We start from the raw sequence: 25,171 nt of genomic DNA, 5'->3' as shown, positions 1-25,171 counted from the left end.
AGCCAACCAAATAGTGTGACAAGGAGGAGTTGGAATTGTGGTAGGAGGATACTCATGTTCAACTTGGGGTAACACCTAATCACCAAGATACCAATACCTTTCATGCCCACACTCAGACCACACTTTGTAGCCATTCAGTTCTAGAGCCCGCTCACACTCTACATACCCTTCACATCCAACCCAAGGATTTAAATCCATTTGAAAAGTCACAAAGGAACTCAGAATGAGAAGAGACTGAACCATAGCTAAGTGCTAAAGATTCCAAAAGAAAGAAGAGGAATAACTTACATCATTAGCAGTTAAATTATCAATCACCAAGCGCCAAATTTCCAAAGAATGCTTGGAAGGTGTAGACAAATGATGTTTGGACAACCAATGGAGAAATCTAGGAAAAATGCCAGCAACTTCTTCTTAGATTTTAGGACCAACTCCAAAGTACTTGCACATCCAGACCTGAAAAATTCTTTACCACATAGCCAAAATAACTTTCCAAAACCCATACATAGCCAAAATAATTTTCGAAAAAACCTACGCATAGCCAAAATAAATCCCAAACCTCACCTGCCATACAAATGGAGCCCTACCTAAGCTTAAAAGGCTCTGCCTAGAAAGTTGGGTCATAAAATGCAGCGTAGTAACATAGGTCATGCTGCCCTAGTCATAATTCTGGATTTGTTCAATTTTTCTCAAGCTCCCCAAGTAGTGCAGATTCATAGTACTGCTTAAATTTGGACACAAAAAAGTCCCAATGAAAGAAGCATGAACATATGAGCATCCTTTGCCACAGTCTCACAATAGGGAATATTTTCACACAGCTAAAACAAAGGGATATTGTTACTCTTCATTGTAGAAGGCACTACACCTAGAAGTTTCTTGAGTTTAGCTAAAGTAAGGGAATCATTGACAAGAATTCTTTCACCACCCAACTTCAGACTGATGATATCAGAGAAGTCATAAGGTGTCAACATTACCTCCCCAATTCCTGAAAAATGGAAGGTACATGTAGTGTCCCAGAAGTGCTCTGTCAAGGCAAGAAGTGACTAAAGATCTTTGTATTCATGTGTCTCCTGATTTAACAGAGCTTTGAAGAAAGTGCTAAAGCCTGCTTCATTAATGATGTTTTTAATGCTAGGAGACAATGCTGCCCCTGTATTTTTAAACATTTGGAGACCGCCTAAACTCTTGAGGCTCTGCAACACAAAAGTTTAGCTCATCATTTCCCATGCCAACAACAAAAAACTCAAATGGAAAAAAATTCCCATGACCCAAAATCACATGTCCAAAAATTTTCCATGACCAAAATCGCATGTCCAAAAAAAATTCCACAATCAAAACCCACATGACCAAAAAATTCTTAAAAATCAATGCCCCACCAAAATTTCACCATAATCAAAATCTTCTACACATCTATACACAACTGCCAAATTTTTCCATAACCCTTCACAAAAAATTCCTACATGTCTAAGATAGTCATAAAAATTGCCCAAAAGTACATGCCCATGCACAAATAAATTCTCACATAGCCAAAATCATAACCACACAAATTTTCCATGAACCAACATCGCATACCCAACAAAATTTTTTCATAGTCAAAATTTCATGCCCATAAAATTTTTTCCATGTCTAAAATGTTCATGCCCACAAATTTATCCGTGCACATACCCACAAAATTTTGCCATGTTCATAAAACAAAGTTTACACATGCCAATAAATTTTTCCCACATGCATCATGAACATATTCATCTAAGCCTACCACGAATTTTTCACATTGCCAATACTCCCAAAATCTAAACCAAAATTCATCCAATAACATCACAATTTACCCACATTGTCAAAATCCCATGAGCTACCAACATTGTCAAAATTGCACCATGATAAATAAATTAAAAAAAAAAAAAAACACTCCCAGAATGCTCCAAAACCAACTAATCTCACAATGCCCCAAATTGCAACAACCAAATGATAATATTTCACCATTAAACTTTCAATGGAACATGAAACAACATTTTTTCAAGAAAAGAAACCAAATAAAAACTCACCTTGGTGTCTACATGACAATATGGAGCATGAGTACTATGGTCTTGAAGAAGTCTATTTTCATCATGCCAATCAAATGTGGGATCATATTTCTTACCATAAAAAGTAAGAAAAAAGGATCCCTTGGAGGAAGAAGCCATCCTGATGCAAAGAAAAATGGGTTTCACCAAAAATGGGCGTGTGGTGAAATTGCTAAAAAAAACACAAGGATCTAAAGAAATATTGATAGAGATGGATGAGGGAATGTTAAGAAGCCTAGAAAAGTGTTTTTTGTGAGAAGAAATGGTGAGATGAAGAAGAAAAATCAAGGGGAAGAAGAAGTTAAATAGTGTTAATGGAGGAAGAAAAGTTGATGAAGATGAAGTGAAAAAGGAAAAAAAGGGAGAAACAAAGAAGTGTGGGGCCAAAATTTCGGTCTCCACACTTAAAATCAGCCATGAGTTGAGTCAACTTGGTCAAATTGAGTTGACTTGGTCAACTAAAAAAAAAAAAAAAAAAGATGATGAAATTTCTTTTGGAATGGATTAAATATAGAAATTCAAATTCAAAGTTTTCAAGTTTCTTTCAAACCCCAAATTTTCAATTCAAAATTTTCATTCCCAAATTTTCAATTCCACATTCTCAATGCCCAATTTTTAAATCCAAACCTTCAGTTTTCAAGATTTCAGAAAAATTCAAACCTCAGATTTCATGATCGAAATTTCAAGTCTTAATTTTCAAAATCCTAAATCTCAAAATTTTAGATTTAAAGTTCCAAATTTCAAACCAAAATCTCAAAGTTTCAAAGTCCTAAAATTTTAAATGTCAATTTCGAAAATTCCAAGTTTCAAAAATCAAATGTTTCTCAAAAATAGAATCTTTTGTCAATTAAAACTTTCTTGAAAAAGTTCAAATCAAGAAGGAATAAATAAAAATCACCCATCCCAAAAGCAATGGGACCACAAAACACTCATCATTAAAGTCTAATCCCAAATTTTGACTTTTTGTAGTCAACAACTTCAGATCGAAGTAGAGAAGACCTTTGATTGACACTTCAACAACTCCAGATTGAAGTAGAGAAGACTTTTGATCGACATTTCAACAACTTCAGATCAAAGTAGAGAAGACCTTGGATCGACATTTCAACAAGTCCAGCCTGAAGTAGAGAAGACCTTTGATTGAAATTGATTGACATTTCAACAACTTCAGGTTGAAGTAGAGAAGACCTTTGATCGACATTTCAACAAGTCCTTGCCGTGCACAAAGGGAGACAAACACAATCACGGTAACAAGAACCTTTAAGGAAAACGAAATAGAAAACAAGTGTGGAGAAAAGAAAAGAAAGATAAGAGGAAAATTAAAAAAGGAAGAAAGAAATAAACAGAGAGTTAGATCGGCAGGCATGCACCAATAGGTTGATTCTCTCTCTCCCCCTCAAAGTCTTGCTCTCTGCCAGAAGCAAGGAGTTCACTTGGGCACCAACCATGTAGGTCCGTTTCCCTTAAAGTGATTAATTTCCACGGCAGGATTTCCCCGAGAGATTATTTCCGTTGAGAAGGAACGTTCTTCTCTTTCTGGTTTCAATCCTGCGGATCAGAATTGATCTGATTTCTTTCTTTTTTTGATTAACCCATATGCTATCCACTTATTCCCTTGCTCTCTTTATAAAAGTTATTGTTGTTATATTATGATTATCTTTCTTAATTAGGGGTTATTTATTCACTTTAATTATGAAGCCGAAGGACCTTCTTTTGTTTTATAATTATCATGTAAGTTTGCCATGACTCATCCAAAATAGCTCTGCCTGCCTGAGCCTGCTCTTGGCTAACGAGGCATAGTTTGCACACAAGCCGGACCAAATTGAGTTGCAGTTAGATCGGTCTCAACTCTCTTACTCAGAATATTTGGGCCTAGTATCGCAGGAGGCAGCCTAGCCCAATATAACAAAAAAGCCCACCACAATCATCAAGTGTAATTATGTTAGTGACAAATTTATAACTCTCAATCAACATCAATCACAAAACTTTGCATACGAAATGCATACAATACTAACTTCAACCAAATTTGTATATACCTTAGATCACATACAAAAATAGTCATTACCTATTTCATATTCTTTTAAAATTCCAAATCATTCTAGGGGCATGACTTTCAAAACCCATTCAAATAAGTTATGATGAAAAAAAATATTATATCAATCCACTCATTATCCATTTTATCTCTGTTACAAATCTTAAACAGATATGTCTTGAAATAATTTATGCTAAAAAGACTACAAATACTATCTTAGGTATCAAACTCATAATCCATTTCATACCCATGATAAAAACCTAACAATACTAAATATTCTTAATAATTAATCACAATATTTAGTACTAAATATTCCCAATAATTAATCACAATATTTTTTTAAAAACTTAACAAATAATTAATCACAATATTTACACTAACAAAAGAAAAATTCACAATATGTTGTAATAACATAATTAATCACAATATACTAAATATTCCCAATAATTAATCACAATATTTACCCTAACAAAAAAAAAAAACAAATATTCCCAATATGTTGTAATACATTAATTGAATTAGCCTTAGTACTAAATATTCCCAATAATTAATCACAATATTAGTTTTTGTTTAAAAAAAAAACTAGCAAATAATCACAATATTTACACTAACAAAAAAAAAAAAAAAAATTCCCAATATATAACATAACACAATAAATAAATAACATAACTCAAGTACAAATTTATATAAAACATTATCTGTAAGAGAGTGTTGTGAGAGTGGATTAACTTTTGTTGAGAAGATTGTTGTATGAGAGAGTGTGAGGAAAGTTGTGAAGGAGTGTGAGGAGAGCTGAGGTCTGAGTGTGTAAGTTCTGAGTGAGAGGGACGGGTAAGGGGGGAAAAAGGACTTGTTGGGACCCACATGCTACACGTGGGGGGCTGGGCACCATTCATGGAAATTGAGTTCTTTAGACTCGGTTGGATTTTTTTTTTTTTCACAATAACACTGAATCTCAAACAATTTCGTTAGTTAGCAAGTTTTCAAAACAATTTAGTAAACTAACATTACAAGTGGCAGGGGGTCGATTTAGCTGTGCTAAATCAAGTTTGAGGAACTCAAGTTCCATGGAACTTGAGTCTTCAAGACTCGATTCCCTTGAGATATCCACCAAAATGTCATCAAACCAAAGACCCAGCATATCATCATCATCAAACCCAAAGACCCAGAGAAGAAAATGAAGGAATTAGAAGAAAACCTTTGTCTGGAGCTTCGTTGTTGTTGCTGCCTGGGTTCAGTTTGAGTCAAACGGTTTTCTTTGTGTTTACTCTGGTTGGTTTTTCTTTTTCTTTTGGTTTGGGTTTCTTCCTTCATGGTTGGGGTTTCTTCTTCGTCTGGTCTCTTTAAAGAAATCGAGTCTATAATGCTCGAGTTCCCCGCATAGAACTCGAGTCAGTAATGCTTGATTTAGTGCAACAAAATCGAGTTCCTCGCACTCGAGATCTTAGTTTGCTAAATAGTTTTGAAAATGTTCTAACTAATGAAATTGTTTTGAGTTTTAGTGTTATTTTGAAAAATTCCCGACTTGATTTCCATTAAAACAAATCGAGTCTAAAGGACTCGAGTTTAGTATGCATGTGGCCAAAAAGCAAACTCGAGTCCTTTAGATTCGATTTCAGTAAACTAGAAATCGAGTCTAGAGGACTCGATTTGCATGCCTACGTGGACAGTTTGTCCATTTCAGCTGTTGCCGTGATGGAAAAATTGAGTAAGTTATACTCGATTTATCACTTTAAAATCAAGTCTAATGGTCTTGAGTGGTTAGATACCAAAATGATTTCAAAAGCGTGCTAACTAATAAAATAGTTTGGCTATTAGTGTTATTTTCAAAAGTGTGCTAACTAGCAGCTCTGCTTCACCGCCGGTAAGGGTAAACGCATGTGATATTGATTTTGATATCTACTAGCTACCTGTGGCAACCGGCAGAGGCAAACGCCGCCGAAGTGTGCTTCCATAAAAAAGTCGGCAATGGCTTCTTCTTCCCAGTACCAAATCAAAATCATGGCGGAGTATGCCAAGTCGGACCGGTCGTCTTGCAAGAAGTGCGCGAAACAGATCGCCAAGAAGTCTCTCAGAGTGGGAATGGTGAGCCGAGACGCGCGAGGCTTCGACATCACCAAATGGCACCATTTGGAATGTTTCCCACTTGGCTCAGCCCAACCCTCACCCTCTCTTTCGCTCCACTCCATTAAGGGCTTCGATTCACTGCAGACTAGTGATCAGGAAGCACTCAAGAAACTGTTGGTAAGTCTGTAGAAGATGGAAAGGTGTAATAGAACACACACACCACACACAAAATAAATAAATAAAAATGTTCATCACCATTCTACTTAATACCAATTTTTTTTTTCATTAATAGGTTCGCAAAAGAGACGAGGATGAAGTGGTGGAATCGGGGAATTCGAAAAAAGCCAAGGTAGCCAAATCTGTTTCATTCTCTCAACTGGTTTTACGATAATAATATAATTTACTAATTAATAGGTTCTCTAAGAAATTGAGCGTTTCAGGATTGTGCAGCAATCCTATCAAGTATTGATTGCTGGTATGGGACATGGGTAAAGATACAATACTTTTATTTATTATTTATTATTTTTATTTTTAACTTGACGTCTAATAGTTGAACCAAGGAACTTTAAACAACTATTCTAGTGTGCAGTTTTCATAATTATTGAAGTAATCTAGGTTCCGAACATTAAAATATGCCCGAGCCTGATGATCCTAGAATAAATTTGTTTTGATATTTCTCAAAATTATTTTGTTTCATAAGAATATGACCATGCTATCAATGTGTATTCATGTTGAAAGTGTGGATTGAAATGAGTTCACCTGTGCATTTATCTGTCTTGTTGTAACCCATGCACAACAATGCATTATATATACATCTCATGAGTACATTAATAACAATTTTGACATGGATCTCGATGGTCTATGGAATAAGTTCAGCGCACCATTTACAATTCTACTACAGCCATTCCATATTTTCTTCTGGTGGGTGTGGGTATGATTCTACCCATGAAAGCTGTCCCTTGCTGGGTCATATGTGTTGCACTTAATTCCTGGCGAATGTGACCACATGTAAAAAGCATTTAATCACATAGGTTGTTGCTGTAACTTTAGGTGGATTATTGACAATTATGGATCATTTCTTTTAGTACAGTTCATCTTGTACACTGTTTCTCTACCTTCTTTAATTACCTTTTAATTGTTCGGTTGTAACTGAGTTTGTTGATCTTTACTTTTCACACAATTGCTTGTAGTTATCAACATCTCATGGGGAACCCAACCTAGAAATAGCCTTCTCACTTTCTGACATCAAGGACAAGTACAAAGTATGATTCATTCCCATTGTTGCTTTTTCTCTGTCTAACAATTCAATGGTTTTTTCACATCTATTGTTGGTCATAGTAGATATTGATTGTAATACTGATCTATATTTGAAAACTATGTAGCATCATACTAATCGCCTTTTTCTTGCATAAATTTGTTGCATTCTACCAAGTTTTCTTGTGTTGAAAATTTTTCCTGACTCAGGATGCTACACTTCAACCTAAATGGAAAGCGTTCAAGACAATAATATTTCTTGAACAGGTGAGAATATAGTATTATATATAAGTTTTTTTAGATTGCTTGTTTGGTCTCAGATACAGAATATGCAGTATAATATTATTATTAAATATATTTTTTTATTTATGATTAAAAATCTGCACTAAGTTACTCCAATCTGCTGTTTTCTCATTAGAGGAAACTTTTCTCCAATGAATAAATATGACGCCAAAATTGTATTTTTTACTTTTCAAAATTCTATTGGACATATTCAGCCTAAACGCTAAAGATTGCCCAAACAACACTGGTTCCTGCATTTTTTACTGTTTACTAACATGTATTTATTTTACAGCTGTTATTGGCAATTTGATTGCTTATCAAGAGGAAAAAATTACTATGTTACACATACAAGTTTTAAGTTGCACTTGTGAACTTGTGCCCACTATTATATTTGGACTACAGGTCATCAAATAACAATGCTCAGCAGAAAAAGCTTTAAGTTTTTATTCTTCACATTCCTAGGTTGTCCATTCTCTCCACGGTTTCTCTGATGGATTTCCTAGATACTCTACTTTTTGTGCCATTAATTATATGGCTGGTTTCGTTGTATTTTATTTTCTAGTCATGTTTTGCTTTGCTGCTTTTCTTTGATTTGTACACTCCCTGTTACATATTTTGTTTTTTAATAAATTACATCACCTATACAAAAAGTTTTTATTCTTCACAAGGTCTATATGATTCACTTTTTGCAGGATGATGGTCTTCTCAATTCAAATAAAATTGCAGCATTTGATTTTGATGGATGCCTGGTAAAAACATCTGTAAAGAGGTATGGCTTTATCTTATGTTTGAGCAATTTAAATTTTTTATTAAAATCATTTATTATGAGTTTTTTTATAAATTTATTTCTGATTTATTACTTATTAAAACAATATTTCTTTTACACTTAAAGTTCCGTTTTTTTCGATGGAAAACCTTATGTAAAGATAGTTTTTCGTGTTTTTTCGGTATTTGGTAACATAAAAAAAATAGGTCAATGGAAAAATCTATTAAAAATAAGGCTTATTTTTAGAGGTTTTTTCTGCTATTTTTTTTTTGGAAAACACACACTCTCTCTCTCTGTTTTTGTCTGTCTTCGTTTGTAAGGCCTCTTTAGATGGTATCTAATGAGGTTTCCAATCCAATTATCATTGTGTTCCATTTTCGCAAAGCTCTTCAATACCTTGTGTAGTAACATTATCAACAACTAAATCAACAAGGTTATTAGGCCAGTCTAGATGGTTTCTACAGCTACCGAGGAAGTGACATCCCATAGGGCTATTGTGTTAAAAAACTATTTCAACCTCACGGTGCAACGTTAGATGGAGGACAATAATTTTTTTATTTTATTTTATTTTTTTTTGCCTACTTGGATTACCTTTGGCTACCAGACATATAATTATAAAAAATTATACAAAATTTTTATAATTTTTGTAATGTCATTGTTAGAAACACTAGGAGGTGTCAATCAATTGAATTACAACATTCTTGGTTATGTACTATTTTATTTTGATTATGTAATTATTTTACACAACATACATGTTATACATGTTTTTAATTATGCAAGAAATGTTAGTGATTTTTTGTGCATACTAAACGCCAAAAAATGTTTTTAGCTCATTTTCAAGGTCAATACCAAACACAGAAAAATGAGATGGTTTTTTAGAAAATGACCAATTTTCTAGAAAACGTTTATGACGAAACAAATGGAGCAATACAAGGTATTGGCAAATAGATTTATAGTATAAAAGAAATTTCTAAAAACAAGTTGTCTCAAGTATTGGACTATAACTTGATGTGAAACATGGACGTGTATTGAATTACAACTCTACGTAGGATTCATTTAACTTATTGGCATTAACTACATGTATTCTATTTTTCCATTCAGCCTGTTAACATGATTATGACATTTGGTCAAATGATAGGCATTAGGCAGCAATGTTGGTGAAAGCTTACTTAAAGGTGCAAAGCACATAGCTCCACAGCCACAGTGCTTTAGACAGTTAAAGTGAGCAAAGAACTACACTTTTTAGTTTTTATAAGTAATAAGATTTATTGATGTCAAAAAATGGACACCCTCGTACACATGGAGTATACAAGGGTTAACAAATCAAGTATCGAAATTACATAAATCAAGAAAATCAAGAAAAGAAGTAAAGGGTTGGTTTCGCAAAGCTAACAGTCAATCCAATAAGGTTCTAAAGAAAGATAACTTAAGGTCTGGCAAAGATCTCTCATTATCCTCAAATCACCTACTGTTCCTTTCCTTCTAAAGACACCACATTAAACAATGGAGAACAATTATCCATATATGTCCATTTTGTTGGCGACCAAACTGACCTTGCCAGCTGGCTAGGAGTCCAACAACTGACTTAGGCATAACCTAACTTACTCCAAATAATCCCAAAACCATAGATTGCAGATTTATAGCAATCGGACAATGACGGAAAAAGTTGGTCAATTGATTCACCGTTACACTTGCACATATAACACCAGTCCAAAATCCAAACCTTCTTTTTTCTTAAATTTTCAATCGTCAAACATTTCCCCAAAGCAACAATCCAAAAAAAGAAGGCCACTCTAGAAGGGATCTTCTACTTCCATATGCTTTTCCAAGGGAAAAATAAATCATTATTGCCAACGAAAAGAGAGTAATAAGCACTAACCATAAACCCCTTGTTTCTATCTAGTTTCCAACACATTTATCTTCCCCAATCCCCCTTATAGAAGAGCCATATATGGTAACTATGAAGCTTGAGTAAGCCTCCACTTCCCAATCGTTGGCATCCCTAAAAAAACTTACATTCCAAAAGCATTTTGTGAAGCTGAAATGATATTGCCCATGACCGTGCATAGTCAAGTAGCCAAAACTTTAGCAATAATTTTATAAACACCCCCCAACAAGATTGATAGGGTGAAAATCTTTGACTTCTATTGCTGTAGTTTTTTTTTTTTTTTGGATGAGAGTAATGAAGGTAGCATTCAAAATTTTTTCAAACTGACCTTTAGCATAAGAGTGGTGAAACATAGCCATAAGATCTAGTTTGAGAATCTCCTAACAAGATTGGAAAAATGCCATAGGAAAACCAACAGGTTTAGGCGATTTGTCACCATTAAAATCCTTAATGGCTTCAAAAGTCTTTGTCTTGTCAAAAGGTCTCTCTAACCAGTTTGCTTTTTCTCCGAATATCGTTGGAAATTCCAACACATCTGGAAATGGCCAATCATCTTGCTGCTCAAAGTATAAATTCATAAAGAATTGAGTAATATAATCAGCAATCATATCCTAATTGGAAGAAAAACTCCCATTAACCATAAGATTCTCAATACTGTTACTTATTCTTTTCGAATTGGCCATCCCGTGAAAAAATATTGTATTGGAATCCCCCTCCTTCAAGTGCAGCACCTTAAACTTTTGCCTGCAACTAATCTCTTCTAATAAAGTGATCTTCTCAATTTTAGTATGTAGATTTACTTGTTCTAATATTTCCTCAGTTGTTAGAGGGTGAGTCTCCCCTTTAACATCTAAAGCATTCAAATTTCTCCATAGCTGTTTCTTCTTAACAGTGACATTGCCAAACCCCATTTCATTCCACTTTTTTAAATCCAATTTCAAAGCCGCTAACTTCTTATCCAAAACATAGCTAGGAGTTCCCTGAAACAAATAAGATGCCCACCAAACCTGCACTTTGTCTACAAACTTCTCTGTCTACAACCACATATGTTCAAAATGAAAAGGAGTTCTCCCTCTCCGTTGACTCCCACCCTCTAGCAAAATTGGAAAGTGATCCGATAAGACTCTAGGCATCCTTTTCTGGGAAAAGTGAGTGAAATAATCTGCCAACAACGGAGAGAAGAGAAACCAATCTATTCTAGATGTAGAGGAAGAATTAGACCATGTGTAAGTGCCCCCTTCAAAAGGAATATCCATCAACCCATGAAGAGAGATAAAGACAGAAAAGTCGTACATAGCATGAGTATAACTTACAGCCCCTAACCTCTCTAATGGAAAACGGATTATATTAAAATTGCCTCTTAGACAGCATGGTACATTCCACCAATTGATAAGACTTACCAATTCTTCCCACACAATTCAATGCTTCCTATTCAAATTTGGACCGTAGACACCTGAAAGCCCATTCAAACTGATTGCCAACATTTTTAAATTTGCAAGAGACTGAAAATGTCCCACCGCTTCCTCCTCTTTTTCCACAATCCTATGATCTCACATAAGAAAAAAAATACCCCTAGAAGCACCTTTAGAACCTAGATACAACCAATCTATATAAGGAAAACTCCAAATACTTCGATTGATACCTCTTGTAATCCACTCCAATTTAGTCTCCTGCAAACAAACAATATTAGCCCTCCAAGAACGCAACAAATTATGTATCTGGAGTTGCTTTTCCAACTCATTCAAACCTGTAACATTCCAGGATAATAGCTTCAAATTCATTGGGAAACAAGCAAAGCCCTATCCTACTAGTACCACTACACCTTGCTGATGTAGTGCCATAATTAATAGAGCTGAATAGACCCCTCATCTCCCTTAGTCTTTTCACTCCCAAACTCTTCAAATTTCTTGCATTATTTTCCTTAGCAGCCCTCTGAAGTAACTTAGCTTCAATAGCCAACTAAAAATTGGTTGCTTGCTCTTCCAAACCGTTTAGAGATGTCCCTAGGAAATCATCAAACTCATTGAATCTACTTTGGAACCAATTTGAGTAAAGTTCTTTCTCCATAGACTTCTCCACACCCACTTCTACTTGTCCTTCACAATAATTATCCATGGCACCCAATGGCATGGAGAAAGCCAGTGTTTCAATAGATAGAGGCAACAAGTGACTCTTATTTATTTGATGGCATCCTCTAAATAGGTATCCGAGACCCAATTCTCCACTACAACTTCATCCCTTTCAGCCTGAACATTTGACATCTCCATATAGTCTGAAGACTTCAACGGAACCACCACCAACTAGTTTTGCTCAACTGAACCAATTATGGCATCACCCGACGGTAGAGAGATCTGAATCGGAATTGCCGCCCTTCATCCATTACGTAATTCAAGAACCCATTGCTTAGAATTACCCCATTTCTTGTTGACATTGCCAGAATGCTCTTGAAGGATCAAACGAAGGTCGTGTTGCAAGGCCTCATCACAATTGGGTGTGGGTATTGACCCCTTTAGAGTCTCCACAGACTCATTGAAGCCGAGAAACTCAGCTGCGGCACCATCGGAGAGCAGTTGACCACTATGGTTAGTATTGTAGTGCTTGTTGTTTTGAATTGTAACTAAATCGGACTAGCCACCACTGCATCGGAACTCAAAGACACCGGGGGACCCATCTCGGTGCTTGTTGAGACCCATCTTGCTACATCGGTACTCGTAGACACTAGACTCCCCATCTTGGTGCTTGCTGAGATCCATATTCTGCATCTGAACTCAAAGACACCAAAGGACCTAACTCGGTGCCTGCCGGGACACATAACTTAGAGCTTGACTTTTGAGGGAGAGATTGATGACGAATGGAAACATGGTTATGGGTGCACAAGAAGTGTTACGAGGCTGGTACCGTTTGGACCTCCACGCCGAAATGGGTTTGGGGTTGGCTTATAAGGATATGCATTGGTGGGCTTAAACTGGGGAGCCATGGGTTTCAAAAGAGTTGGGCCTACTTGATGGACTCTGGACCATTTGACCTTCCACTTACCATCTAGATCACGTTCCATCTTAAAAGAGACATCCAAAATCAATCCTTCTTCTGTGCCATTAGAAACAATGCCATTTATAACTGACAAAATTTTCGCCCCAATATTTGCTTTTTCCTTACCAGCATTCCTCTCACGAAAATCCTGGTTTTGACTACTCAAGATATTTTTCAAATTTTGAAAGTTTGGAATTAATTGCTTTCCTTTATTACCTCCGCCATCTTCCCTCCGACACCACTGCTAACGTGTGAGTTTTGGCATCTCTTTGTCGGCATTGCTCCACTACTGTTGGTTTCAAGACAGACTGGGATGACAGTTTGATTGCAAGTCTCAGGAGCGATAGCCTTCCGTAGATGAAATCCAAACCCTCTCCAACCACTACCCAATTTCCTTCTAGCACCACAATGAAACCTTTCCGGCGGCCATGAATAAGTTCTGAGATCATAAAAAAACTACCATATGCATTGAAGCCCAATTGCAGGATAAAAACTTTATCTCCATCCCTAAAGGTATGCGTTAAATTTCTAGCAGATACATTGGACATGAGGCCCTCCACCATAGCTAGTGAATGCTTCACACTCTCTTTAGCCATGACGACAACGTAGAGAGTAAATATGTAACATGTAAAAAGTACCCCTCTTCAACTAAGAATTTTAATGTTTTTGACTCAACGAAAAAGAAAATGGAACCTCCCATGACAACAGGAAAAACAAAAGAAAAACAAAAATTTGGTGACTAATCCGAGGTAGCCAGGCCTCCTCTCATGGGGAAACTCCTACTAAGAGAAGATGCTCCCAAACAGTACCAAACAGTATGAGGACCCCAGATGTCTTACTGCACTTTCCTAACAAGTGCAAGTGTTCTTTTTAGTGCTTTTTATTTTTTGTATAAAAAAAAATATGTATTATTGAATTTAATTGTTGGATCTCCATTGATTGTTATACAAATACCAAATATTGTGGTGTGATACACTATACATAAGCAAATCTCTCATTACTTCTCAACTCAATTAATTTTAGAAGAATAGAGAGAAATCAAACAAACCGCATAGCACCAGTAATAGCCAAATCTCAATCTTTTATCAGGAAGATGACAAGGGTTACAAATGTTGTGATGACAATGATGACAGTCCTTTGCTTTGTTTTTTACATCTAGGTCTAGAGGCCTTTGCGCTTAACTGCGGATCACACTCTCACAAACACTGCTAGGCAGTTTTAGCCACAGATTAAGGCCCCAGGCATTCTTAAGGTTTATGGCTTTGCCAAAGGGATCAGTTTTGTATCTCTATTGTGGTGTGTGTGGGTTGGGGGCTGGGGTGGGAGGAGGTTCTTATGCTTCTTTGTTCGAGTACTAAATACCCTACTCACTTTACATGTTTTCACTGACATTACCATCAACAGAAATATTAGCTTCATGGCACTTTGTTAATATAAAATCTTCCCATTTTTATTTTATCTGGATGGTTCTTTCTTGTTTTGACCATTATATTTTTCTATATGTGATAAGAATGCTTTTACCTTCTTCTAAGAGCATTCACATCAAAACTCTCAAAAAATTTAGCATTTAGCAACTCAAAAAGCCATTTTATCTATTTTAACAACTCACTTTACAATACACCCAACATCAAAAGTTCTATTTCTACATTCATCTCATTAAAATAATATAAACAACTCATTAAAATAAAATAAAACATCCCCACAAAATTCATAGCAACCAGCCACCAGCCACCAGCCCTGTTCACCACCACCAGCACCACTGTGGCAGCCACAACCCAGCACAAAAAAACTCAAATCAAAACCACCGCCACAAGCACAACAACCCAGAAAAACCCAAAACAATCCACCAAGACCACCACCAGCTGAAAAAAAAAAAAACCCATAAAACTTCAACTACCAACACAACACCACCATTACCACCATGACCCAAAATCAACCACAGCCACCAGCCATTACACAACCACAGCCACCAACCATTGCACAATCCAGAAAAACCCATCAAATGGATACCCACCACAAACTGTACCCACCCACCATCAACAATGGCAATAAATCGTCGTCCACCTCAATAAGCCATGACCTCATTCTCTCACTCGTCTTGCATCTCCAATCCCTTGAATCCGACTTTGGATAATTTTCCTCTGAATAATTCTCCGTTCCCTTCATCTTCTCTGCTATCTCCTTCGGGTCTTGCCGATTTGTCGATTCCGATACCCAATTGGATCGGACTCATTTCACTATGGACCCTGATTCACTTTCTTTTGCTTCAACACCAACAGTTGTAGAAGAAGAAGAAGAGCCCTTAGCTTTAAGAGTGGTGAATCTGGCAGATAGATCGGAGTTGTTGTCATCGGTTGATTTGTGCGATTGAGATTGAGATTGAGGAACAACGGATGAGGAGGAAGGTCGAGATTTTTTGAGTGCTTGGAAGCAACGGTCGAGATCAGAGTCTATGTAGTTGGGAGAGACTCGGGACATGTGAGAATTGAGAGGGAGAAGATGAGAACAAGAGAGAGAAGCAAACTGCAATAGACAGAGGAAAGGGAAAGAGGGGCATGCGTGAGGGGAAATAAAATTGTATTATTTTATTATAACATTCAGCTATAGTGAGCTGCTAGAGATGGCAACTCACTGTAGCTGAGTGTCAAAAATTATAACATTTGACATGTTTGATGCAGTGTGTTTTTTGTGTGTTGGTTGTTATTAATAGCATTTTTAGCATTTTAGCATTCTTGATGTGAATGCTTTAAGAGTATTACACTAGGATTCCTAAAACAAGTGCTTAAGCAAAATATTAAATCTTGCTTGACGTAATCCTGTAATCCCTCACACAAACATCCCAAATCACTATTCAATTTACTAAGCTTTTTTTTTTTTTTTGGGGGGGGGGGGGGGGGTTGGATGACTTGGAACCTCACCAAGGCAAGGTCATTTGGACCCATCCCTGGAGAGTAAATCACAATACACAATCCCACCTGCCAAAACCATGTATAAGGTAATTATTTATTTCATATATATCTATACTACTATTTAAGGGGCTTCTCCTGTTTGGGATCCTCATTTTTTGTTCAAAAATTGCCATACACCCCTATGTTTAAGTAGAAACAAAACTAAAGGATAATTCGGTAAAAAAAACAGCTCTAACTCCCACTAGAACATTACCTAAAAAATAGGGCCACTCTCTTATTATTTTTAAATTGTTTTATCCACTAATAAATTAGATTCTCAAAATAAAAATTATATATATAAAATAAAAACACAGGTTTTTTTTTTCTACCAAAAAAAAAAAACCTCATCGCACAAGCGTGTGATGAGGCTAGTGTGTGTGTGTATTAACACCTTCGTTTTTTTTCTTCCCACCAGACAGTTGTATTTAGATGGATGAGTACTTAAAACCTTAACTCACATTAATGAGGAAGAAAAATTTGAGCTAGAGGTCATTGGTAGCACATCTAAATATATACTCTCTATTTTACATAATACACAATGGAAAAGTCTGGTGACACCAAAATTCACCGAATTTTTCACCAAAACTATTTTTCTCTCTTCTTTCTTTTGTGTTGTGGTGGGCAATGTTTTGAATACCATTCCGTTCCCACCAAAATGGCCAGAATTTTTCGCTCCAGTGCTTAGTCCAGTGCAAAGAACCCCCTTGTTCCGTATCATTCCAATACCGCCCTGTGCCGGCTTGAACCAACAATCCAGCCAAAATTTCGGTATGCCAAGCGAAATGAGTGTACCGGCCCAAAATTATAACACTCAAGAGAAGAAAAAAAAAACTTGAAAAAGAGAGAGATGCGAGATAGAAAGCATGAAAGAAAATTGGCAATTGATATGATGCTTGAGAAAAGTGGAGATGAGGAAAAAGATAGAACTGAGAACCGATGAAGGAAGAAGAAGGAAGAAAAAGAGTTAAGATGAGGAGAAAAAAAGTAGAGAACAAAATAAAGGGAGATGGTGGACCGAAAATGAAGAGAAAATGGGTGAACATGGGGAGAGTGAAGAGAGGATTTGGGAAATAGAAAAAAGTAAGAAATAAATGTGGTTTGACATTTGATGAGAACTTTGACATAATTTTGGCAGGTGAGAGAGAGAATGGAGGGAAAGCTAAAACTAAAGCAAAAAAGGAAAAAAAATAATAAATTCAATTTTGTGTCGGGTTTGACTTTACCTGTTTGGGCTTTTGCTAATAAAGACAAAAGACACTTCTCTGTTCTCTTTTATATTTTGTTTCATAATAATATTATTATTATACTAACATTTTATATTTATATTGCATACAAATAAAAGTTAGATAGACGATTTTTTTTTTTTAATAAAAAATTGGTTAGATAGACAAACTAAAATCAGGGATTTTATTGAGATTATATATGTATATATATCCAGTGTGTAATCCCAAAACAATGCACCAGTGCATACCGGTACCGAAATATTCCATTCCACTAGTCAATCTGGAACGGAATTCAAAACATTGGTGGTGGGTCTCAATGAGCTTGGATGAGTTTATGAGAAAGTACATGAATTTTTCTGTGAAAAATCTACAGCAGAACTCACACAATTTAGAAACATAATTATTAATTAGTCTACCTCGAGCAAATGATTGAGGCTTCACTTCCGATTTTCTTGGTGACATTTGTTCACTCCGCCAAAACATTCTTGAAACAGAAGCAATTGTCGAAAATGTTGCAGGAACAACTTTTGATAAAATAGCTCCCACTAAAGACCTGCTTTTGTCTTCTGAAAGCCTTTTAGAGGTTGAAATAGAATTTAGTCAACAAAATACCAATATAAAAGAGTAAAGGACAAATAACAAAGATAGCCCTTTAGGCTGCAAAGTGAGAAGAGTCAGTTTTGTCAAGACAATAATTAATAATCATTATAGAGAAAGATATCCCATCAGTACCTGAATGCCGAAACAACAGCATCCTCTCCAACAGCAACCGCACAGTAATAACGCTGACTTGACTGCCCAACAATAAAAGCAGCTGAATTCAAAAACCAAAATACCTTCAGAAAGTTTCCATCAATGAGATCTGGTAGACACCTTGGATTTTCAGGCATTAGGGCTTAAGGTTTGGTGGGAATAAAGCTGGAAAATAATATGGACTATAGGGTTTCAAATGGTGAAAATGAATAGCAGGATTTAGAATTGAATCAATGAGAAAATCTAAGGTTTGGGTTGCAGTTCCAGAGTAATGAACAGTAAACCAACAGTAATAGGGCTGTTTTGGGTTATTTGATGGATGGATGATTTAGGGTTTTGAAATTTTGAACTTTAGGGTTTGAAGTTGACAAATTGCTGCGGACAATAAAGAATTTGAGGGAAAAAAAAGATTAAATACCAAAATTTTCAAGATGTGTTATATAGTTATGATGTGGAACTTTCTTAGCACCTTTCGTGCGTTACTTTAATTATTATTGAGTCTTAATATTAGAATTTTTTTATGTTAGAAAGTTGTTGGTTCAGTTTTAAATAAGTTTCATTAGAATAAGGGAAATTTGGTAATTTTAGATTATATGCAACCAAGGGAAATTGATGCAAACAATAAAGAGCTCAACTGCTCGAGAAAATAAGATTAAAAACCAAAAGATTCAATATATGTGGTATACTAATATAGTTTTGATGTAGGATTTTCTTTGTACTTTTCATATGTTACTTTAGTTATTATTGAGTCTTAGTATTAAGGTTTTTAGTTCAAACAATCGCTGGTTAAGTTTCAGCTTGTGGAGATATATTAGAAGTGGCTGGTTGAACTTCTCTAAACTCCTTGTTCATGATGTGGGGGATGGTACTAGAGTGAAATTTTGGAAGCATGTGTGGTGTGGGAATTGTACTCTCCAAGAGGCCTTTCTAGAGCTTTATTGTCTTCGTAGGTCAAAGGATTCCTCGGTGGCTGAAGTTATGGGTTGGTTTGCTGGGAGATTTCACTAGAATGTGCAATTTCGTCGTCCACCACAAGATTGGGAAGAAGAAGCCTTTGACCGGTTCATGGGGTTGGTCTATTCTTTGACAGTGCGGGGGTTTGGCCCAGATAAGGTTTGTTGGAAACCTGCAAGGAATAGAGGTTTTGAGGTTAGAGGTTATTGTAGCTCCTTCTACCCTCCTACTCTTGTTTCCTTTCCATGGAGAATGATATGGCAATCGAAGGTTCCTCCAAGGGTGGCTTTCTTTTCTTGGTCTCCTTCCTTAGATAAGATCTTAACAATAGACAACCTTCGTAAAAGACGAGTGATAGTGCTTGACTAGTGCTATATGTGGAAGAGGTGTGGGGAGTCGGTGGATCATCTTCTACTTCATTGCTCCATAGCTTGAGAGTTGTGGTCCTTGGTTTTCTGCTTGTTTGGTATTCAATGGGTTATGCCTCATACTGTTCTTGAGTTGTTTAAGGCTTGGGAAGGAAAGTTTGCGCGACATCGTCACATTGACGTTTGGAGATTAGTGCCTCATTGCTTGATTTGGTGCATTTGGCGTGAAAGGAATGCTAGAAGATTTGAGAGTTGTGAACGTTCTTTGCTGGAGATTAAGTCTTTTTTCTTACACACTCTCTTTGAATGGAGTGTGGTCTTTTCTCTTTTTTCTTGTTCTTCCTTTTCTTTTTTTTCTTGACCGTTGCTCTTTTGTTTCCTGATTTGTGCCCCCATAGTACATCCCCAATGTACTTGGTTTGGCAATCTTTTTATTATTAACAATATTCTCACATTATTTATCAAAAAAAAAAAAAAAGGAATGGGTTGTCCATGGCTTGAGTCCTTTTTTGTATTTGGTGTCCTTTTTCTATTTGGTTTAGAAGTTCTCAAGTAATTTTTCTTTGCTATTAGTAATTCTAGTCTTTCTAGAAATAGGTTATTTAGAAGTTCTAGTCCTTCAAGAAAAAGATTTAGTAATAGCCTATATAAAGCGTTTACCATAGTCAAAAAGACATGAGCTTAATTTTAATAAAATTGCAATAGCTCATTTAAAGTTTTGAAGGTGTGATTGCTTAGGAAAACTTTATTAAGATTGCCTAGTGTTTATCCTTCTTTGTTTTTCATTCTATTCACTGCTTCTAACACCAGTCACCAAACATCCAATCTTTTGATTACTCCTTAAACATCCCATCAAGGAATTTAATTTAGTGCCAAATTCCTAAAAATCCTACATCAAAATTGGTATCAGAACCCATTCAAGGTTTTTTCCTGCATCAGAAATTAAGGTGTGTTTCTAGGTTTCAAGTTGTTTGAACTCTAAGGAAAGAAAAGAAAAAGATTAAACTTCAAAGCATCACACCTCAAAGAAGGTTGTATCATAGAAACCACAAATAAAGCTTCATTGCTTCTGAAAAAATTAGAAAAATCATTCCTGTTCTTAAATAGAAAGCATTACATTTACATCTGTATAAATAGATTATTAATACCTATCTCTAGTAGAACCTGAACTTCTTGACCCCTAATAAGATTTGGACTATTAGAACAGCCTATCCCTAGAAACCGTAAATTACAAAATTGCCCTTGACATTGAAAATAAATAAAATTAAATTAAAACGAAATTGGCTTCTCACCATCAACAAACTACTAGAAGTATTACTATGAGGAAATACTAGAACAAAAACAAGACAGCACAACATTGACAGCCTGTATAGAGTAATATGTTGGGTTAATTACCATTTTTATCCTTAAAGTTTGTCCTATATGTCAAAATGGTCCCTAACTTTTCATATGTGTCAATTTAGTCCCTAACCTTTTGGTATTGTGTCAAAACAGTCCCTGCCGTCAAGTGGTGAATGGAAAAAACTAGAGTTGCTTACGGTGATATTAAAATATTAGCCTTTAATGCCTCTTGGGATGCCGCATAGCCTTAATTACAAAAACAATTTTTTTTTTTTTTAAAAAAAGAAAGAAAAAATATCAGCCAAACTAAAATACCTAGATCTCTGATCATTTTGCATAGATTCAAATACAGCTCAGTGGACTTCTTTCTTGACTCGCCTTACAAAGCAAGAACCAATCATAGGGCACTCAAACATGTGGAACTCTCACTCTAAAAACTTTGGCCCTGGCTCCTATGCCTGTCGTGTGTGGAAGAATCTTCATGGGTTGATCAAGTTGTATGGTATCATGTGTTGCAGATGGTGCTTCTGCACTAACGCAAGGAGATTAGCTTCATTAAGTACAGGTAAATGGTTGTAATTGTCTATGGCACACAAATAGAGGTTTTGGTCCAAGTTTGAAGCAACTTTCGATTTTCTATTTTAGTTCATCTAATGTTGAACTTGTAATCTCCAACAATCAAATTATCAAAGCACATTAGATAGTAACATCAAATGCTCGGTCGGTGCTCTCCTTAAATCCATCTGATTCTTGTTGCAAGTGCTATGAACCCAATAGCAAAAAGGGTGTATTGGCTTTGGGGCTAGGAAGATCGTTTAAGAAAAAATAAATAAAAAAAAGAAGAAGAAGAAGAAGAAAACCCAACCAACGGGTCTTGGAATTTTAGTCTGGCTTTTTTTTTTTTTTAATAATTAAGGCCAAGAGGCATCCTTGCTGGCACCAAAGTTAATATTTTAATATTATTGTTAGCCACATCAACTTTTTCCATCCACCAATTAATGGCATGAACTATTTTGACACAATACCAATACATTAGGGACTATACTGACACATTTGAAATATTAGGAAATGTTTTGACACATAGGGCAAGCATTAGGGACCAAAATGGTAATTGACCCTAATATGTTTTATAAGCCAACATAAATAAGAATATTACCACTTGTTTACTAAGCAGAACCTTAAACCATGAACACGACTTTTAAAGAAACCAACTTTACAGTAATAAAATCAAGAGAATAGTTTATACCTGGAGTTCCATCAGTGGTGGAGGCATTATACCAGTGATTGCTGCATCAGCACAAGTACCATACTTGCTAACATTCCATAACTGGAAAGGTAATCTTCCATAAGGAGTTTCTGGGCCCTCTGAACCTCGCTTTTTTGGTTTCTGCTCCCAATACTGAGTATGTGTTTCTTCAAACCATTGGCGCAGCATACTCTAAGAAAACAAGCATGCAAAGCACATTATTAGAGTCACAATCAATGAAGATCCCTAAAGGCCAGAATCCAATAACACCGAACGTAGAACAAGAATATATACAGTGCAACCATAAACTTATACTCACACAAATCATTGAATAATACCTTGTTATTTGCTTGTAGAAACCCATCAAAGAAAAGAACTTACTCATTTGCATTATATTAACTATAACATTTGCATTATTAATAATAGAGTATAGAATAAAATGCAATGTACATCCTCTAAGTTTGGACCAATTTTTTTGATCTCTGAAATTTAAAAGTTCTAATTTTGGTCACTTATGTTTGGGGGTGCTTTTAATGTGACTCTTCCGTCCATCACAGCTGCACATGGCTGTTAAATTCCCAGTTGTACTTAAAACAACGTACTTTTCATATTTGAAACTATGTCGTTTTGAGTACTATTTAATCCATATCAACAATCCAACCAAATAAAATTCACATCAGCACTTTTATTATTAAAAAAAAAAAAAAAAATTAATCCTTTTATTTTTCTTGCTTTTGTTTTATATTCTCCCTCATCTACCAATGGCGACACCCACCACGGCTGGCTATGGCAACATTTCCACTAACTCTACCACCCCACTCTCTCTCTCTCTCTCAAGAGATTGTTCCTCTCCAAGGACCAAAAGCAAAATTAACCCAAATTTTGGAGGATGCACATTAGTACATGTTAGTCTAAAGTAGTTGCAAAATAATACTAAGAGACAGAAAATGTACCTGAATATGAGAACCATCAAAGCGAGCAACTATGCCTGGCATGACAACACAGACCTCTTCTGAGGAAGTAGTGTCTTGGGTCAAATCTCTCTTTGTTCCACGAACTCTCAACTTAAGAATTCGCCCAGGATGTATCATCTGTGTAATTGAATTTCAACAATTTTTTTAAGCTCAAAAAAATAAATAAATAATGAGGTAAACTACTTTCTTCTCAAAGATGCTGATCAAACAAAACGCAACGGACAACCAGAAGCAGGAATGTATTGTTTAATTTTTTTATCATAGTATTTTCAAACAATGATGATGATGATGATGATTACAAATTGGTTAAAACGTAGAGAGAGGAGAGTGGGGCAAACCTGTTTGTGAATGAAATGACCAAGCAGAGAGTAAAAGAGCAAATAGCCGGAAGAGGTGCCGGCCACAACAACCCGAATATCGTAATCTTCAAAAACGAGCCACTCAATGGCTGTAATATGCTCGGACTCGATCGGGGACAAATCGGGTCGGATGTTGACACGGGAATCGGGCGAAGAAGAAGAAGATCCGAATCCGAGGAGGAGTATGAGGGAGTTGTGGGCGATCGCAAGTGCGTGAGTGTCCAGAGCGCACACAAGATTTGGGTCCTCCACGAGCCACCCTTCCTTTCCGGCCCCAACCAAGCTCAGCTCCTCGCACGCAATGCAACCCACTTCCGTACTACTGCTACTCTGCTTCCGCCTCCACATTTCTTCTTTTTTAATTAATGTGATCGGATCACTCTTGCTGAGAGAAATGAAAGACAAGACTACCGTTTCCTTTCAATTTCATTTCAATTCTTCTTGAATCAATACAATACAATCCCATCCTACTAGTCTACGTGCTCCTTTTTCATTTTTCTAGGAAAGCTAGGCAGGCCCTCGATTAGCAATAAATTTGACAAATTTTCTAACTCTTACTGCTTTTTTATCACAAATTCTATATCCTTCCTAGCTTATCATCCGATTAGCAACATCATATTTCTCTAAAAGTATATGTAAAATTATTTTTTTCCAACCAGTCCCAAAACGTTTAGTTTATATATTTATTATGCAAAATGCATTTTTGCTATTGCACTTGTGCTAATATACACAAGAATTATTGTCTTGCATTTTAGTTTTTTTTTTTTTTTTTTTAGTGTTTTTGGATAATGGTTGTAGTATGTGAATAAAGAGAAACAATTTTTAAAAATAAAAAATATTATAAGTTTAACAAAATAAAGTTTAGAATAGATAATTTAATGTGAGTGTTTTGAAAATAGACAAAATTTTTGGCACAAGCATATATCTTTTTTTTGAGAAGCATATATCAATACTCTTAGATCATCTAGAATGTTATCCAGACTATCGATAATAGTCAATTAAAAGCCCAACATGAAATAATTAGATAAGTGTAGCCTAACATTTTAAATTGGGTGTTAAATCAACATTTTCAATGATTTACTTTTATCTAAACCTTAGGAGGTCAAATATGACAAATAATTGTTGCTGATTAAATTGTAATCAGGCCGAACCAAGTAGCCATATGTGAGCCCAACCTACACACAGGCCCGAGAGTATGCCGAGTAACCGATACCAAGTCATTTGTTATTTTTCTTTATAAATGTCTAACAAACCAGACATCATCAAGTCCAAAGTTAAGGTATGGGTGGGTCAGCTTCCATCCACTTCAACATTCCATAGTTATATTCCAATATAGACAAGTGTAAGAGCATTCCCATTGGCAATTGTAAATGAGAAATATAGGAAAAATTTAGCATCAATGCACAAAAAGAGCCTAGCAGTCAGACTTGTAAAATCTAAGAATTGCAAAAAAAAATTGCAATTTTTACAGTACCACCCTAAATGTAGGATGGCACTATAGCACAATTGTAAACCAAAATATTAATATTTTATTCATTTTTCACTTTTTGCTTTCACTAATATTTTGTCTTTCAACTCCTCTCTCTCTCTCTCTATCTCATCTCTTTTTCTTTTTTTCTTTTTTTTTTTTTT

General features: G+C 35.7%; 2 protein-coding genes and 1 pseudogene across 3 annotated transcripts; 2 read left to right on the top strand and 1 right to left on the bottom strand.

The window, feature by feature from the left end:
* The first annotated feature begins 5,904 nt into the window (after positions 1-5,904).
* On the top strand, positions 5,905-8,579 carry LOC112032115 (polynucleotide 3'-phosphatase ZDP). Its single transcript, XM_024064864.2, has 5 exons — positions 5,905-6,330; positions 6,446-6,502; positions 7,344-7,415; positions 7,618-7,674; positions 8,382-8,579. The coding sequence occupies exons 1-5, from the start codon at positions 6,055-6,057 to the stop codon at positions 8,577-8,579; spliced, it is 660 nt and encodes a 219-aa protein (XP_023920632.2). The 5' UTR covers positions 5,905-6,054.
* A 9,104-nt stretch (positions 8,580-17,683) lies between these two features.
* LOC112018562 (uncharacterized) lies at positions 17,684-24,214 on the bottom strand. Of its 2 annotated transcripts, none has more exons than XM_065771288.1 (5): positions 23,519-24,214; positions 23,160-23,297; positions 22,207-22,398; positions 18,277-18,338; positions 17,684-18,118 (listed from the first exon to the last, which is right to left on the bottom strand). In XM_065771288.1, the coding sequence occupies exons 1-5, from the start codon at positions 23,885-23,887 to the stop codon at positions 17,701-17,703; spliced, it is 1,179 nt and encodes a 392-aa protein (XP_065627360.1). In that variant the 5' UTR covers positions 23,888-24,214; the 3' UTR covers positions 17,684-17,700. The 2 variants fall into 2 exon arrangements, with proteins under 2 accessions (XP_065627360.1, XP_065627365.1); XM_065771293.1 differs by having other exon boundaries at positions 17,979-18,118; positions 18,277-18,358; positions 23,519-24,208.
* Positions 19,363-21,529, top strand: LOC112018552 (small ribosomal subunit protein uS14z/uS14y/uS14x-like; annotated as a pseudogene).
* Positions 24,215-25,171: the final 957 nt, after the last annotated feature.

Source organism: Quercus suber, unplaced genomic scaffold (genome assembly GCF_002906115.3).
Source record: "Quercus suber isolate HL8 unplaced genomic scaffold, Cork oak 2.0 scaffold_4, whole genome shotgun sequence".
In the NCBI taxonomy this organism is placed as follows: Eukaryota; Viridiplantae; Streptophyta; class Magnoliopsida; order Fagales; family Fagaceae; genus Quercus; species Quercus suber.
Note: the sequence above shows the minus strand (reverse complement) of the source record. Positions and strands in the feature narration are given on the sequence as shown.